The sequence below is a fragment of the Apis dorsata genome, unplaced genomic scaffold (assembly GCF_000469605.1).
Source record: "Apis dorsata unplaced genomic scaffold, Apis dorsata 1.3 scaffold_813, whole genome shotgun sequence".
NCBI classification, from domain to species: domain Eukaryota; kingdom Metazoa; phylum Arthropoda; class Insecta; order Hymenoptera; family Apidae; genus Apis; species Apis dorsata.
The window spans coordinates 206713-224787 of NW_006263951.1; the positions used below are offsets into that span (position 1 = coordinate 206713).

General features: G+C 25.8%; 3 protein-coding genes across 4 annotated transcripts in view; 2 read left to right on the forward strand and 1 right to left on the reverse strand.

Annotated features, from left to right (window-relative positions):
• Positions 1–266: 266 nt before the first annotated feature.
• On the reverse strand, positions 267–6596 carry LOC102673876 (arrestin domain-containing protein 4). Its single transcript, XM_006623076.2, has 6 exons — positions 5809–6596; positions 4929–5053; positions 4104–4321; positions 1578–1724; positions 1020–1241; positions 267–676 (listed from the first exon to the last, which is right to left on the reverse strand). The coding sequence occupies exons 1-6, from the start codon at positions 5919–5921 to the stop codon at positions 485–487; spliced, it is 1017 nt and encodes a 338-aa protein (XP_006623139.1). The 5' UTR covers positions 5922–6596; the 3' UTR covers positions 267–484.
• A 1329-nt stretch (positions 6597–7925) lies between these two features.
• Positions 7926–11775, forward strand: LOC102673744 (BUD13 homolog). 2 transcript variants are annotated; one of them, XM_006623075.2, is made up of 7 exons: positions 7926–8259; positions 8594–9670; positions 9907–10072; positions 10165–10319; positions 10398–10582; positions 10660–10835; positions 11473–11775. In XM_006623075.2, exons 1-6 carry the CDS (start codon positions 8147–8149, stop codon positions 10830–10832), a joined length of 1869 nt encoding a protein of 622 aa, XP_006623138.1. In that variant the 5' UTR covers positions 7926–8146; the 3' UTR covers positions 10833–10835; positions 11473–11775. The 2 variants fall into 2 exon arrangements, with proteins under 2 accessions (XP_006623138.1, XP_031369820.1); XM_031513960.1 differs by lacking the exon at positions 11473–11775 and having other exon boundaries at positions 10660–10884.
• A 248-nt stretch (positions 11776–12023) lies between these two features.
• The window catches only part of LOC102674409 (neuromodulin), a 54380-nt gene continuing 48328 nt past the window's right edge, over positions 12024–18075 (forward strand). Inside the window, exon 1 of the mRNA XM_006623080.2 lies at positions 12024–12643. Within this exon, the coding sequence (XP_006623143.1) occupies positions 12571–12643 (73 nt within the window). The 5' untranslated portion in view covers positions 12024–12570. The remainder of the gene's footprint in view (positions 12644–18075) is intronic.

Sequence of the window (18075 nt, forward strand, 5' to 3'; positions counted from 1 at the left end):
TTTTTAATATATGAAATATTATTAAATATTTAAAAAACATTAAAATATTGTAAATAATATTTCCTAGTTTATTATCATAAACATTTACAAGATATTAACAAAAATTATAATAAATTATTAACTTTTTTAAATCTAAAATTTTTTTAATTATAAGAAATTTTTATTCATTTCATATATCTTTTAAATTTAAATTTTAATTGCAAAAAAATATTTTAAAATGGAATGTTATTATATTGTCTATATGTCATGTATAAATATTTTTAATCTTTTTTTAATCTCTTTAGTTATACAAATATAAATACATCTATTTACTTAATTAAGTTTAATTTGAAATAAGTATTGTTATAAGCGTATTAATTGTTCCGAAGATTTAAATCTTTTTTTTAAATTTTTGATCGCATTATCGCAATATTTCCTGTATGATTTTTGTCAAAATGTATTATAACCGCATATCAAGATTATCAAGTGAAAGTTAATTAAACCTTCACTCCTGTATCTCAAAAGCTTTATCGTCCAGCCACGGCCGAAATATTGGCAATGTTGATGGATAATGTGCTCCCCTTTTCGATGGTGCAGTTCCGGCTGGGGCACCTTCCTGTCTCAAGGGATAAGTGGCTAAGACGATTGGTATTTGTAGTTTAATTTCTTTATCCAAGCTCTTCGGACTTATTATAAACTGTAGTACAAAATAGAATATTATTTCAGCGCATTATAAAATATTTATATGTATGTACATATAAATAATTCTAATAAAATTTCATTAGAAATAAAAATTCACAGAAAAATTTCGAAAGTGAGATTTATTATTTTTGATATATCACATTTAAGCGTAACAAATAACGCTTTCATAATAGAAAAATAAAAAAAAAAAAGAAAAAGAAGAAAAACTGCGAAAAAGAAAGTCATTTCCGTAAATGAGTCTTTTTCTTTATGGAAAGAATGTTAGCGCAAGAAGAGTGCGACGCATTAGTCATGCTACGTGTAATTATAATTATTTTAATAACGGTACTTTTACTCACATAAACGTGGTAAAGAACATTGATGAGATGACATCCTCGTAGATTGGTAGGTGGTAAAGGAGGAACGTACATTTGTTCATTCAACCATTCCTCGCCTTCTCCAGGACGGATTTTCCCCCTGGAAACACTTGCTAATTCTCGTGTCTCGCTTGCAAGCACTTTACCGCGACACAGGTACTGAATTGTTTCGGTCAAGGATGCCTTAGTTGATTTCATCGTTACCTATTGAATCATTTCAATTCCTGTATGTAAACTTAAATATGAATGTTGCATCATTTGGATAATATAATAGTTGTATTGTTTATAATAGTATCATTATTGTATTATCCATATAAATTTCATTGATTGTAATAATAATACAAAATTTGATGCAGATAATGAGGTCATAATGAGATCATGCGTTCAAGAAACTTGCAATACGAGGATAATATATTTTTGATATATTTTATAATTATTAAATTATACTATTAAATTTTCGGAGATATTTGATAGTATTATATTGTGCTGACTATTTGCACAAAATTCTTTTGGTTAGTCGAATTGAAATGTGATACATACTTTGCTTCGATTGCTGACAGTCGCTGAGATGCCAATAGTTTCACCAGGCACATATCCGCCTCTGTCGAGGCTCACTCTGCAAAATACAGGGCCACCGGAAACACAAGAGACTCCAACTCGTTGTTCGATTTCTTGCCTTGCAGGTTGCTATTAAAAAAAAGAACATTTTGAAGAATTGTATATTTTTATCCAATTTTTTACTTGTTATGATATGTTTTTGTATATTATAATTTAAAAATTTTGTTTCTGACATTCCTCGAGGAATTAATATCTCATTCTTTAGATTGAGATTCAATCTATAGATTCTTAAATTTCAGTTATTTCTCCATGGGAAAGGAGATCGATACTATCAACTATCACTTTAAGACTTGTCGATTATGCAATGCAAGGTGTGTGCAATGAATGTGACTATACAATTGAATCAACAATGCGGTCGCATTCAGAACTGAATGTCATGTGCCTACGTAATAATTATCTTATGTTACGTGTTATTTGCTATATTGTGAACATATTTATTTGGCTGCGTTAATAAGAATTACTTCCCACAAAACACGCAAAGAAATTTTTTAAATTTAAATGAAAGCTGCTTCCTTAAATTATCATGGATGTGATTAAACAAATATAAATTATATTGTAATGTATGTTGTAATATTATTTATGAAAGAATCAATAAAGGATGAAATAAAATAAATAAAAAGTAAATGATAAGAATTTTTATGAAATAAAATAAAAAATGTGGAATAATTTATAATAAGAAAATAAAAAAATATCATTTTTAATAAATATAATTCTTAATTAATCAATATATGTTTAATCTATACGTATTTCTATTATAAGTACTATTACATCATCTTTTTCTATTTTATTATAAAATTGGAATTAAAATAAAATGTAACTAATTTATCTTACAAGATTTTTCTTCCTCTCAATTTTCTTTTGTTATAATTTTTTTCATAAAAATGAAATGAAGAATATTTTGTAATAAAATGTAAATATGATAAAAAATAAGAGAAACATTATGAAATTAAATAATATAAACATTATGAAATTTTTTCATGAAACAAAAACAGATGCAAATAAAATTGATACCGGAAATGGAAAAAGTACAGAATAATCACGATCGCTTTCTACGTAGGTCGGTGACCATTATTCAGAACTCGGTTATGTTAAAATTCCCCAAGAATTCTTTTAATAATATGCATAAGAAGGAAAGCGTGCGTGAAAAAATCTTATTTCATTTTAACGAGAACCGACTCTCGTGGTGAATTTTAAATGTTCATAAAATATGTTAAGTCATTTAAAATCTTGGAATATTATTTCAAACTGACTGTGACTAATTTCTATGTTATTGTATTAATGTATGTGTAATTTCTTTGATGACATGAACGATAAAAAAGATAGTTTTATATCATTTTACTGTTTGTTGAATCTTCGAATGATAGTTGATATTTGTGCAAACTTGTTTTATGAAGAGTTATTCTTTTTACAAAATCTTTGTCGACAAGGAAAGTTATATCTGTTTTTAAAATGGTTTTGTATAGATATTATTCTTTAAAATTATTTTTCTACATGAAAACTATATATTTATATATATATATATAACTATTCGTTTCACTCATCAAAGCATGTGTTTTAAATAATGATTAGAAAATAGATTAGCGTATTGCGTGAAACGAAGTTGCAAATTAAATCATTACATGTGCAATACTACGTTCAATTGCAATAAAATCAACCGACCGGCAATGTTTCGCGACTTAAGATGCACGTGTCAGGGTTCTAATTGCACGTAGAAAGCGTAAGCCGAATAATGATGTTCAAACCAAACCATAAAATAATGGAATGTATGAATCACGGGTTCACTTATGCGCAAACATGCTGACTATAAATTTGAATATAAGTACCTGTCTCATAAATATTGTGATCCTTTTTATTTTATTAATATGTTATTTTTAAATACATATTTTTAAATATGTATTTTTAAATTTAGAAATTAGTATTTAAAAAAGATAAAATTGCATTTCTTTAAAATAAAATTATTATATGAGTTTTTTGTAAGAATTTAAAGTGATAAAAATTATAATTTTAGAGTTTAGTTTCTTTTAATAATTTGCAGATATATTAATATATATATTTCAATGCGATAAATTTTCATTTTTATAATTTCAGAAATAATATAAATAATTCTAAATCACCTGATAATATCATTATAATCACTGATAATATTTTTTTAAAAATTTCTTAAAAAATCTCATTTTAATTTTGTTTTATTAATTAAAAAATAGCAATAACATCGAATAGATATATATTAAAAACAAGAATTCCTTTTTAAGATAAATATTTTTAAAAACAAGTATAATAGTCGCCAACAATTGTGAAAACAATAATTGATTAAACATTAAGTAAATATATTATAGTTACTCTTTATTCAACTCTATTGTTTTTTAATAAGAGTATATATAAATATAAGATACAAAATCATCCATAATGCAAAGATTGAAACATAGAGACAGAAAGAGAGAAACTTACTGCCAGGATTGGTGGTTCTAAATTCAGATCGATGGGATTCATCACGATGAAGACTTGCTGATTCTTATGTGTCAATCCGCCAGGCTCTCGAAGTGCAGCTTTGCAATAATATTGTACCCAACCATGTTTACCCAAGAAAGTAGATGGTAGGCCCAGGGGCAGGCCTAATTTGAATGGAAAGCTGTGGATTCCCGGTGATAGTAGAGACGGTCCCTCTCCTGAATTCCGGTGTCGTACGCAACAGAGAACGAAAAAGAACAGTTTTGATATTATTATGCGTCGCATGGCTTGTAGGTGCGCCGTTTGCACGAAAGAAAAATTTGTACAATAGTATTGAGATATGAAATTCGACGACTTTCACGGATACATTATTTTTTTCACTTGTTACAATTGAGAAAGTTATCTTAAGCTGTTAATATTTTTATCTTAATAATTTATTTGTTCTGTTAAATCAAATTATATCACATTGATAAAATCTATATAATTGTAATTAAAATTAATTTATTTTTTACAATTAAAAAAATTACTGAAAAGTTTTTGATTAAATAATAAATTAAAAGATATTTGAAGATATATTTCTAATTCAATAATGATTGTTAAAAATTTTATTTATTTATTTATTTTATAATTTAGACTTTTTTTAGATTTTTTTATTATCAAATATATATAAAATAGATATTTATATAAACTAATATTAAATTAATTTATCTATTAAGATGTTCTTTATCGCAGACTTACTATCCAAGGTTCATCATGAACTACATTGTGCCCGTTTCATCTTAATAGTTACATTAGATGTACCGTAATGCTATTTCTTTTCATTACCTGGCTCGCCTAGCAATCTCATACGAAAATCTATATAATTTTCCTTGTCGTAAACTCTTTCAGCGCGTTGACTACGTAGACGTACCACTCCTTCACCAATCACATGAAAATGCAATCCTGAAACGCTGTTATATATCAAATAAATTATTATAATGTTATTAAATTAAAGAAATGAATTTAATTTTAAAAGTAAAATTAAAAATATGTAGTTTATACATATATAGTATTCTTAATAAAAAGGATATAGATTAAAAGTGAGAAAAATTTGTTTTGATCTTACATATAGTATAAATAATTAATTACATTTTTAGAAAGTTATTTTTATAGTTATTTTTATAGTTTAGAAATTATTGTGATAAATTAATATTTTGAGGAATATTATTATTAATTACTATTAATTATTATGTTAGATAAAAATTATGAACAGAAAACAAAAATAGATTAAACAACATATAATTCACATGTTCATTAATCTATATAAATAATTTTGTGTAATTTATTTAATCATATTATTAAAACATTATTTTATTTATATTATGAAAATTTACAATAAAGAAAAAAATCGCGATTAATATAAATCTGGTAAAATATAATTATTTAAATTGCATATTTTCATATGATCTCTAATATTTTATTAAATATCTCTATTATTTTATTTAATTAAAAGTACAATTATTTATTCATTATAATTTCATAATCATTATAATTACTATATATATCATTAAATATATAAATATAATAAAATATTTGCTTTATCTATAGTGAATATCTTACAAATAATTTCATTTTATCAATCAATTTAGAATAATTTCATAGAAATATACATATGAATTACATGTGTCAGATTTCGTGCAATTTTTCGCATATTTTCTATACTTACTAAGCCTCATCATCCAATTCAATGAGTACTCGGCCAGACAAAAAGTGACCGGGAAAATATAAAAGATTTGTGTTGTCAAAAAGTATTAAAAATTTGCTCAGCTTTCGCGTCATGATTTCATACAACAAGATATTCAAGAATCAGCGATAGGGATGACGGATCACGTTCACGTTAGAACTGCTCTGCAGTAACTGATTATGCACCAAGCCGTCGCAAATACAAAATTTTTTGCAATAGAGACCACAGGCATGTCGTCAGTGAGAATCACTGGCACACACTGGATCACATCAACAGCACACTCATAACCTTGCACACGCTACGTTTCTCTCTTTGGAACGTCACGGGAATCTCACTCTTTCAGCCAAGCTTTTCTTGATTGAACAATCACATTTTTGCACTTTCATTTTTCACATATGTTTCTTTTTATGTTAATTTTTGAATAGTTGAGTTAATCAATATAAACTGATGAATTGTCAAATTGAATGAAAATTAATAATGATGGTCCTACGTTATAATTCGTCAAACTTTTTGTTAAAGACTCAAGGAATCTGTCTCTTCTTGCCCATTCTTAGACCTGTGTTCACTTTCGCTCCCCTACCTCTGTTGTTTCCACCTCCAATCGACGTAATTACATGTTTTTTTCACTAGTAATTTCTGTACTGTTTCCAGTTTCTTATATACTTCTGGATTAGATCGTCCCGATTTGTTACATTATTATATCACTTTGCTAAATAAAGATTATTCGAGAGTCGATGAATAAATTCGATAAGATTTTTTTAACGTCTTTTAATGTATCCTGGATCATTCTTCATAACCCGTGACCAAATGTGCTCAGTCGATAAAGTCAGTACAATACATCAGCACGAATACGAAAATCAGGAAGTTAATCAATTAATAATATGTATAAATATATAAATACTACTTTTTACGAGTATAATGATTATGCATTAAGATGAATACAATATTCATGATAATTGATATTCGTATGAATAATTTTTAGAATATCAAATTATATGATATTAAGTTTTCTTGCATATTCAAATGTTTGGACAGTTAATGATTTATTTTACAAGATAGTAAAAAAATAAATTTAACAAATGAATTTTTGATAGCGTTGTTTTTTAGTAGAATAATTCTTACTTACTTTTTTTGTTGCAGAACTAAATTTTCGTTTGTTTAAATTCTACTACTATTATCAATCAGTGTTAAATATTGAAATCATATATATTATATACACCAAGAAATATTATGATTGCAAAGTCGTTATTTTAGAAATATATTCTAAAATTGAGAATATAATATATAATTTTTAAATTGAGAATTAATATAGATTATAATTTTAAAAAAGAAAAAATAAAAATATGCTCAATTGACATCTGTGGTTATGCGACTAATAGACAAGGAGAGTAAATAATAAAAAAAGGATAGAGATAAGTTACAACTTATGACATTAGCGCCATCTCTGAGTGCCTCAAATGAAACATAAAAAGAAAGAACAGTAAATAAGGAAAAAAAGATAGAAATAGAATAAGAATTGATTACTATCGCCATCTCTTGAGTATTAGAGACATTTCTTTAAAAATAAAATAAGATAGAATAAGAATTGTGACTTAGCGCCATCTCTGGAGTATTTTGAAAAGACTCTTTTAAGAATACTCAAGAGATGGCGCTAAGTCACAATTCTTATTCTATCTTATTTTATTTTTAAAGAAATAAAATAATAGAATCAGAATTGAATATCAGTGCCATCTCTTGAGTATTTTGAAAAGACTCTTTTAAAAATACTCAAGAGATGGCGCTAAGTCACAATTCTTATTCTATTTTATTTTATTTTTAAAGAAATAAAATGATAGAATCAGAATTGAATATTAGTGCCATCTCTGGAGTATTTTGAAAAGAGTCTTTTAAGAATACTCATGAGATGGCGCTAAGTCACAATTCTTATTCTATTGTATCCTATCTAAAAAAAAATTACTTATAGCTCAAGTTTACACTTATTGTAGAAATTATATTTCATCATTAATTAATGTTAAATTAAATAATAAATATAAAATATATTGTATTATAAAAATAAAAATTTAAAAAAAGACATCAATTTTAAAATATTTTACTGCTTTTTTTTGGCAAATTTATTGTGCATTGGTTACTGCGCAATCGCTCAGTCATCATTTTGTTAGTTCGCCATTAGTTTCATAGTTGTAATTGATCTATTCTCAATATTTGTTACATTTTTTAATATTTTTACATTGTTCTTAACTATTCTCACGTAATTAATATTAAAAAATATAGTAAAATTATAATATCTAACAGTAATCGCGCTGATATATATGCTATCATAATGGAGAAGAAAATTATTGACCAAAAAGAATATTTAAAAAAGTACTTGTCTTCAGGAGATTGTGATGATAAGAAAAAAAAGAAAAAGAAAAAGATGAAATTGGGAGCAAAAACGTAAGTTTTAAATTGTAAATATTATAATTTGTGTTGACAGTTTCAACAGTAAATCCTTGTGTTTTAGGTTATAGTAGTTGTTTTACACATTTTCCTGGATATTTAAATTGAAACATTTTGAATATTTATATAATATTTAAAAAATTTTTTATATGATAAATAGTAAAAAGAAAATGTATTTTATTCATTACCATTTCCTTAATATATTATTATATTAATATGGAAGATATATTTAATGCAAAAAGGAATTTCAATTTTGGTTTTCAAATCAATATAAAATATTTTTAAAAATTATATTTATTTCTTTGCACAAATTTTGAGATGTATTTTGCAGACTAAAAATCATTGATGATGACATAGACTTGAAGAACATAAGACCAATTGAAGAAAATGAATTTGATATTTTCATCAATGCAGAAGATGCACCTCAAATAGCCGGTGTAGTGGATGAACATGGACCAGTTGATTTTAGTGATAAAAGAAGATGGAAAATTATAGCTAATGACGAAAGTGGTGATTTAACAATCACTAGTGTGGCAAAAGAAAATAAACAATCTAAACAAGTTAAGAAAATTTCTGATGATGATTTAAGTCCGTCAAAGATACAACAGAAATATTCAAATGATGATTTATCTCCTCCAAGAATATCTAAAGATGAGAGAAATAAGAAAGTACAAAAGGATGAAGATAGTGATCTAAGTCCACCTAGAATAAAATCTAGAAGTTATATTAATTCTAAATGTAAATCTCCACAAAGTAATAGTGATGATGATAGTAATCAAGAAACAGATGTTCCATCTTATAAAATTAAAAAAAAGACAAAAAGAAAAGAAAAAATATCAGATGATTCTGATCTTAGTCCACCTAGAAAAATTAAAAATTATAATTCAGATATAAATTCACCAAGAAAGAATAAAAAATATAAACTTGAGAAAAATATAATACATAAAAATGATTCAGAAATGAGTTCTTTTAGAAAAAGTAGAAGAGATTATAATTCAGATGTGAGTCCTAGAAAAAATAGGAATGATTCTGATTCAGATATGAGTCTGCCTAGAAAGAATAGAAAAGATTCTGATTCAGATCTAAGTCCATCAAGAAAAAGTAAAAACCATAAGCATAGAACAAGAGATAATTCTGAATTTAATGCATCTAAAAGAAAATGTGAAAGCAATGAAAACATTTACATGAACGATAAAAATAAAAATAGAAATTATGAATCAAAATGGCATAGATATAGAGATGAAAAAACAGAAAGAAATAGAATGTATAAACATTCTTATAAAAATTTTAAATCAGATAAGAAATATTATGATTCAGATATGAGTCCATCTCAAAAAAAAAATAGAGACAGTACAAGTCCGAATAGATTTAAAAGTGATAGAGATTTTTATAAATCTAAATCAAATAGGTATGATTATGATTTAAAATATTATGTGCAAAAAATGTTACTTTAATATTAATCTTAATTATCTAATATTTCTTAATTCAAATTCTCTTATTATTTTTTCTAAATATTATTTTATAATTTCGTTTGTATTTTCTTTTTTTTTTACGATTTTCATTAATAATTAATGATTAAACATATTTTTTCCAATAAATGAAAATTTTGAAAAGATATAAGAATGATGAATATTTGTATTTTAGAATATTCAAAGAAAACAAATCAAAATATAAAAATATTGAAGAAAGAGATACTAATAAACAAATGAAGAAAACATTAGATGGAAAAAGAGCAGGACTACAAGATGCTAAAGCATTGCGAGAAGAAACAGAAGCATATAAAAAGCGGGAAGCTGAACATTTTAGCAAAGTAAACAAATTTTATATTGATTAATTCTTAATTATTATAATTCTTATTAATTCTATATATTATAAAAATTTACAAAATTATATTTTTTTCAGCTTAGTAAAGAAGTTACAGGAGTTGGCCAAGCAGTAGTTATACGCGACACTAAAACAGGTAAAAAACGAAACTTAGAAGCAGAAGCACAAGAAGAACGTGAAAGACAAAAACAACAAGAGGAATTAGATGAAAAATATGCTAAATGGGGGAAAGGGTAAGTTTTATAGAATTCACAAAATAAAATTTTTTTCTATTTTTTCAAAATTTGTAAGAAACGTTTATTTTATATCAGTTTAAAACAAGTTGAAGATCACGAAGAAAAATTGAAAGATGATCTTTACGAAATGAGTAAACCTTTAGCAAGATATGCAGATGATGCTGATTTGGATAAAATACTTAGAGAACAAGAAAGAGAAGGAGATCCTATGTTAGAATATATTAAACAGAAACAAATAAAAGAAGGAAAGAGGAAACCAGGTAAAATATTATGGATTTCTTAAGTTTAATTCTAACTAATATTATGATTAAACTGATATATAATTATATAATTTTAGATCCACCAAAATATGAAGGATCATTCATGCCAAATCGTTTTGGTATTAAACCCGGTCATAGATGGGATGGAGTTGATAGAAGTAATGGATATGAAAAACGATGGTTTGAAGCGCAAAATGCAAAAGTAGCTCGCCAAGAAGAAGCTTATAAATGGAGTACTTCTGACATGTGAAATGTACATATTTCCATTTTATTTTTTAATTATCATATTATAAAATTAAAAATCGAAGAATATAAAACGAATTAAAAATATACAAATATAAATAAAGAAATAAAAATATAGAATATATGATTTTAACCTATTATTGCACATATTTTTTTTCTTTTTCAATAAAATTGTATGTTTTTTAAATTATTACTTTAAATATCCTCTGAGTTTCAAAAAATTTTGAAAAGATTAAAATTAAATTAAGTCATTATAAGCATGGTTATTGATATTTTTTAATATTTTAATATTTAAGGAAAATTCATTATTTTATCTATTTTTATTATCAAATTTTATTTTTATTATCAATTTTTTAGTAGATTAAAAAATAAAATAATTAAATTCATCTCATTTTTTTTTTATTGTTTTATATATTTTAGTTTATATAGTTTACATAGTTTTAGTTTATATAGTTTTTTAGTTTATATAGTTCACAATATTAGAATTAAACATATATCTTGTACATTTAAAAACAAAATATAATGTTTATTACATATTTAAAAATATTTTAAAAATTTAATTAATTGTTTCTTATTCCTAATATTTTTTGTATTTAAAAAATAGTATATACAAAGGAACATTAAAAATACCGAAAGCTATTTGTCAGTTTTCAGCACGAGTCACGCAACTATGAAACAACAAATGTGCAAGCCATGTCTGTGAAATATGAATCACTAACGGCGGTAAATCGTGAAGGATTATCAAAACTACAAAATCGATATTCGTTCCACAAAACAGGAAAATCACGAGAATTATTGGCGCCTGTCTGCCACCGGTCTTGTCGATTCAATGCAACAAAGTAACTAAGTAAAGTATCCATTTATGAAATCGATTGAACCTTGCAAAAATTCTTATTTTCTTCTTGGATATTACACAAGAATTGGGAGTGGCGCGAAGTTGACCGATGATGCATACAATGAAAGCGATACATTTTTGTGGGAATTTAAAAAAAATTTTGTAAGAATTTAAAATCAAATTTTAATCAATTATTATTTATTTAAAATTAAATTTATGTAAAATCCGTAATAGATGTATATATTATTATAGGTTTCGCACGCATACAATTATATATGTGTATATATACAAAACCGCGAAAGAATGTTTATATCGACTCGCGTAGTCACGACTCGCGACGCAAGGGCAGGGTCGTCGGCAGTGTCAGTAGTCAGTACGCCTCGTGACGCCGACGGGATATATTGTGTTCGTGATATAATCGTAGAATAGCGTTTAGTGTTCACCGGCAGTAGCTTTTGTACAGTGTTTTAATATATAGTATATATATATATATACATATATATTTTTCTTAACCGGTTGTTAAATTCACGAACAGAAGGAATTGCGATCAAATTCATGATACGTCCAGTTTGACCAATCACAAAGAATCATTGTATTTTCGTTCCAACGAATCGTCCCGAATATACCGGTACTACGACGTGTCGTTAACCTCTAGCACACGAGAAGAAAAACGAAAATTTTGAAAACGCCAAAAATATTGTACTGTGATCTTTCCAATTCGTCCTTGTCGAGGTATTAATAATTCTTTTAGTGCACACAAGTAGTTTTCTTATAATCTGGGCCCTTATTTGACGACTCAATGTTAACGAAAAGAGCATTTAGCCGATCATAATTGCGTATTATACGATAAGTGTTGCAAGTAACGGCGTTTGTGATTGGAGGATAGAAATATAGGAACAGATAAGTGAAAATGGGGTGCAACACGAGCAAGGAAAGTGTCCAGCCGGTTGGAGATGAAGCAAAGGAAGATGGGAAAAACGGTGGTAAGTAATATACATTTATTTTTACATTTGCATGGAGTATATGATATGAGATAAATATTCATGTTAACCATGATTTATATGAAAAATATATAATTAAATAGAATATCGAATATATATTAATTTTTAATTCAACTAAAATACGTTAGTATAGTATAGTATGTTTTATAGAAATATACGGTAATTCTAATAGTTTGTGAAATATAATTTTGCGCATAAAAACATATGTTCTAAGTAAATTTTAATTATTGTGAAAAAAAAACTGAAAGAATTTAAATAAATAGACATTCCTAATGGTGAAAATTTATCGTAAAAATTTCTTAAAATGTTTTTAGGAATTAGATAATAATAAAATTATCTTTGGAAATTATTAATACTATATTATTATCGGATTAATAGATTTTAAATGTGACTTGAGAAAAAATAATTTTTCATAAAAATTGAATGTAAAAAAGTATAACCGTATATTTCGATTAAGTATAAAAGTATAAAAGTATATTCCGATTAAATATAATATATATTCTCTCTTTTTTTTGTTACAAATTCACAAGAAATTAATTGCTATTTCCCATTGTTGTTTCCATTTAGTTTCACGATATGATATTGCCATGAAAAAAAACATAGATTCTGAAAATTGTTCATCTCAATCGTAAAATATCGAGAATATTTTCATTTAATAAAACTTAAGTAAAGACGAGTTTTCTGTTTTATTAGAAATGTAGCAATTTTATTGTTTTTTTTCTCCGAAAAAAGAATTATATATTTTTCTCGATATGCAGGAATCTTTTATCATTATTCAAAATTGTTTAATCCTTAATTAAATTCATGATTTTAAGTCCGGACTTTCGTCGCGCCATGAAAAAATAGAAATGCAAAAAATCTGATAGTAACGAAATCATAATAAAATCGATCTGTGAGCGTGGAAATATTCGTATTCTAACAATAAAATTCTCTAGAATAAAACTCAAGCATTCGACCAATGCTGTAGATTCTGGTTAACGAAGCTTGCAATTAAGAACTTTTTTTAATCCCACGGAAACATATTTTAATGGTATTCTTAATTTAATTTTTAATTAAATTAAAATTAAAATTTATTTTTTAAAATTAATTTCATAATTTTAATAATTGTTTTGAGGGTTTATGTTATTGGTTGAATGTATCTTCTCAACTATGGAGATTACAACAAAAAATTTGAATAATAATTCAAAAAATATGCTCTCCTTATTCGACTGGAATGATTGTCCAAATTTAATCCAAATTTTTTTAATTTCTATTCGAAATTTCAAAGAATATGTTTCCTAATTTTTTATTTATTTTATTATTTAAAATTTGAATTTTATTCTTATTTCAGACACACAGGAATTCTCAAAAGATTTTAAGATTTTTAATTGTTGTATTATTTGTTCTTTTTTTAATTGTTATAATATTTCGTTTTGCAACGTTGATATGAAATATTAACATTATTGATGTTGATATAATGACTCAGAAGAACTTTAAGTGTGTCGACAACGCAATGTTCGTTTAACCTTTTAATTGATTAATCAACTCGTATTTTACGATAAATAGTTGCATCTTAAACGTTGCACTTATATAAAAGACAATTCTTTGCTTGGTTCATTGAGCAAGACTTATTATTGCCATTGAACATTTATTTATTAATTAAATATTCCAAATTATGAGGATTGAATATTTAAATTTACATTTAATTATTTATTTATTTATGCTTCTCAATATGATTATATTCCTGTTAAAAAATTAAAATAGGATATTAAAATGTTTAAATAACTCAATTAAATTAATAAATTTGAAATATTTAAATACAATATTTACAAGCATAAATATATAAATAATTTGATTAAAATATATATTATAATTAGTATACATTTTTCGATTAAATAGAAATATAAATATGTAAATATAAATATGAAAAATTATATATATTATAAATATGTATTAATTCATTTCATAAGTATACAGTTTTTTGTAAAAATCGTGTTTAAGCTCGTTACGAATCGCTATATGAAACGAAGGCCAATAGATCTCTCGAATTACGAACCAAGAACGATTCGATCCTTCCATTTTTTCTCATTATTTTATCCATGCACCGCGTTAAGATTGGCTCACATTTATTATGTACATTCCGTCACGCCATTGATATCGATAAAATCAAGTTTCGAGGTTTAAGAGGTCTATTAGAGAAAGCTCGATGTTGCGTGCCACAGGGAAAAGAGATAGGCGGCAATGAGCCGAAAAGGGGATGTTCCTGGTTGAATGAAATGAAAATTCTCGGCACGGACTAGCTCGTAACGATGCGCCATACATTTCGTTTGGCTACTCGAGCACGAAATCTGTTCATACGTTTACAATATTTATGAGTGACACGATCGACATCATTCTCGTTTTCTTTTTTCCTTTCTTTCTTTCTATTTGTTTCTCATTCTCAACAAGAAAAAATATCTTTATTATATTTCTTGATTTTTCGTTTTCTTTTCGTTCAGCGCTTTTCTCTTTTATCTATTTTTCAAAATTTTTGCCTTTCTTCTTCTGAAGATATCTTAGAAGAATTGTGAAAACATATTTGCGAAAAGTTTTTATCATTTCTGTGATGTTTTTGTTAGAAAAATTAAATTAATTCTAATTCTAGATCACTAAAATAGAATTTTCTAATTTTAAAAGTAAAAGGATACGTAGAATTTAGAACGATTTAAAATATATCTTGAAAAATACAAGAAATGTCAGATGTGAACATTTTAATTAAAGAGGGCATTAATAAAGAGGGCATTTCGTTGGACTTTTTATAATTTATATTTTATAATTTATATTTTACGGAATTATTTTTTTAACATAAAATATATCCAAAAATATTATGATTATAATAAGATATTAATGATAGTAATCTTTGTTAGGATTAATTTAATTCATTTTATTTTTCCTAGCAAATTTTTTTACGCGTATATTTTTCTTAAATTAAATTCACGGTCGTAAGATAGAATAATTGTATTTCTTCATTTCGAAATTTTAAAATTCATTTAAGCAGAACTTTTTCGAGAAAACGACACTCGGTTTCATGGCAACATATAGAAAAATATAAGTTGTTAGATCAGTTTTGTTAGATCATTTATTGCGATAACGTGCACGCTTTAGTAATATCAAGTCAATCGACAGGAAGTGGTCGGATGATCAGGTTGTTTTGTGCATATGCTGTATTATGTTACTTATTTTCTATTTCTTCGTTATTTTTCTTTTCAACGAGATTCTTATTTCGCGTTTCGCATGGAAAATTATTATACATAATACGACACGTAACAATTGCAAAAAATTAAATGAAACATGAACTTTTTATATAATCATCTTTATATTTTCTTAATTCATTATATTCATTATAATTACTATCGAGAAAATTACTTTTGAAATGTAATATTAGTATAATTATTATATTCGGATTTCGTATATTCATATTTGATTCGTAGAATTTCGTGAAATTAAAAAAAATTTGAAAATTCTTTAGAAAATTAAATAAAAATAGATTCAATTATTATCCTGTTTGGAATTTTAAGGACTTTTCAACAAAAACTTATGTATGAGATTAGATGATGAAAAGTCATAGATATAATAATAATTCTTCATTGACGAATTTATTAATAGGAAATCAAAATTGTATTGAAAATTAGCATTAAATTAACTCTTTTGGCTAAATAAATTTCTTTTTCACATATAATTTAAAAATGGAATATTTTTTTTTTTAAATATTTAAAATTTTTCAAGTTCATTATAAAAATATTTTTATAGACTATTATAATAGTTAATTAGTCGATTATCAAACATAGCCATTAGATCGTAAGATAATTCAATAATTTTCATTAATAGTATCGATCGTGAGTTATATATTAAGATAAAATTAATCAATTATTGACATTCATGTCACGTTAAATACATTTCCTTCTGATGTAATTTACAGATAACTGAACGTTGATAGAATTCCATTCAACTATAGGTAAACGAAACGAATACATACATACACCTACTATCTTAACAATTTAATCGATCAGGCTTCAGAAATCTGGTTACATTCCTGAACGAATTTTCCAAGTTTACCGCGAATTTCTACATACCTACTCAAGGTCTTTTAAATAAATAACAGGTCCCTTCGCGATTTAAAATATAGTAGCACGATCTATAAAAGTTCAGCCCTATCACGCGAATAAGTTCAGAGTTCAATGAATCGAAGAGAAACGCGAAATTAATGTTAAGTGAACGTTAGAATGAACGTTAGAATTTGAGAGAGAAATCCTCGAGAATATAATTTTGTATCTGGAAAATATAATTTTCTTTCAAGTGGATACTGCATTGTGATCTTTCGAGTATCAATTTTATGGATGGATTATTTTCAACGTAACGTCTGGAAAAAATATTTTTATATTCTATCTTTATATTCTTAGGATACGAGAATTAGATTTGAAAGTAAAGCATGAATCGCTCTCGAGAGTGATTATTTTTAGAATAGTTATCGCTCTGAACGCAGTCTGTCTACATAGAAATAAGTCTTGAGAATAATTCAGAAAAGTTTTAATCTCAAGCGTATCTTATTCGCTTCGAAAAAGGATGAAGCAAGTTACCCTTTCATTCGATGAGGTTACGAACAACAAATGCACGACGAAACAATTTCGTTTTCCTTCCGATATTTTCCTCCATCACCGGGCAAGAGTTTTTCCACGTCTGGGAAAACCTAAGTGTGTGGAGTTCAGTGACTCGGTAGTAATGAGATTTTCTCAACAAACACGTTCGAGCGCTTCTCCATCAAGATTTTCTCTCCCAACGGGTGTTAGGAACGACTGATCCACTCGAACTGAGACTTAGACTCGATCAGTACGATGCAATCTTTGTCTAGACAATAAAAGGGATTAGTAGATGCCAGTAAAATATGTAAAATATCATGATACATGATCATATAATAATAGGATTAGAAATAAAAAAAAAAATAAAAGTATTAGCAAATTAATTTTATAAATCAATAGGATCCAGAAGAAAATTCTATTATTTAAGAAGAATAATTTTTTATATGAATTAAACTAATTCAAATTCTTCTTAATATTTCTTTATTTTGAAAATTTTTATCTTGCAACACTCTTCGTTAAAGTTTAAATTACTTAATCCTTTGCCTGGAGGCTGTTCGTAAACGAGCTGCTTTCTGTAGGTAATCTTACAGGTAATACGACCATAACGATAGTGTCACATGTATAAATTATATAAACAGGGACTAGGTATTACGAACAAAAACTAGGATGTATGGGAAGCTGGGGGAATTATAAGCTTTAATATAGATTCAGAATTTTATAAATATTTTTACTATTTTATTCAATAGCCTTATTAATCTAATTGAAAAGTTCTCTGAATGGTAATTAAAATAACGATCAAGGTATAAAAAAAAAAAAAAA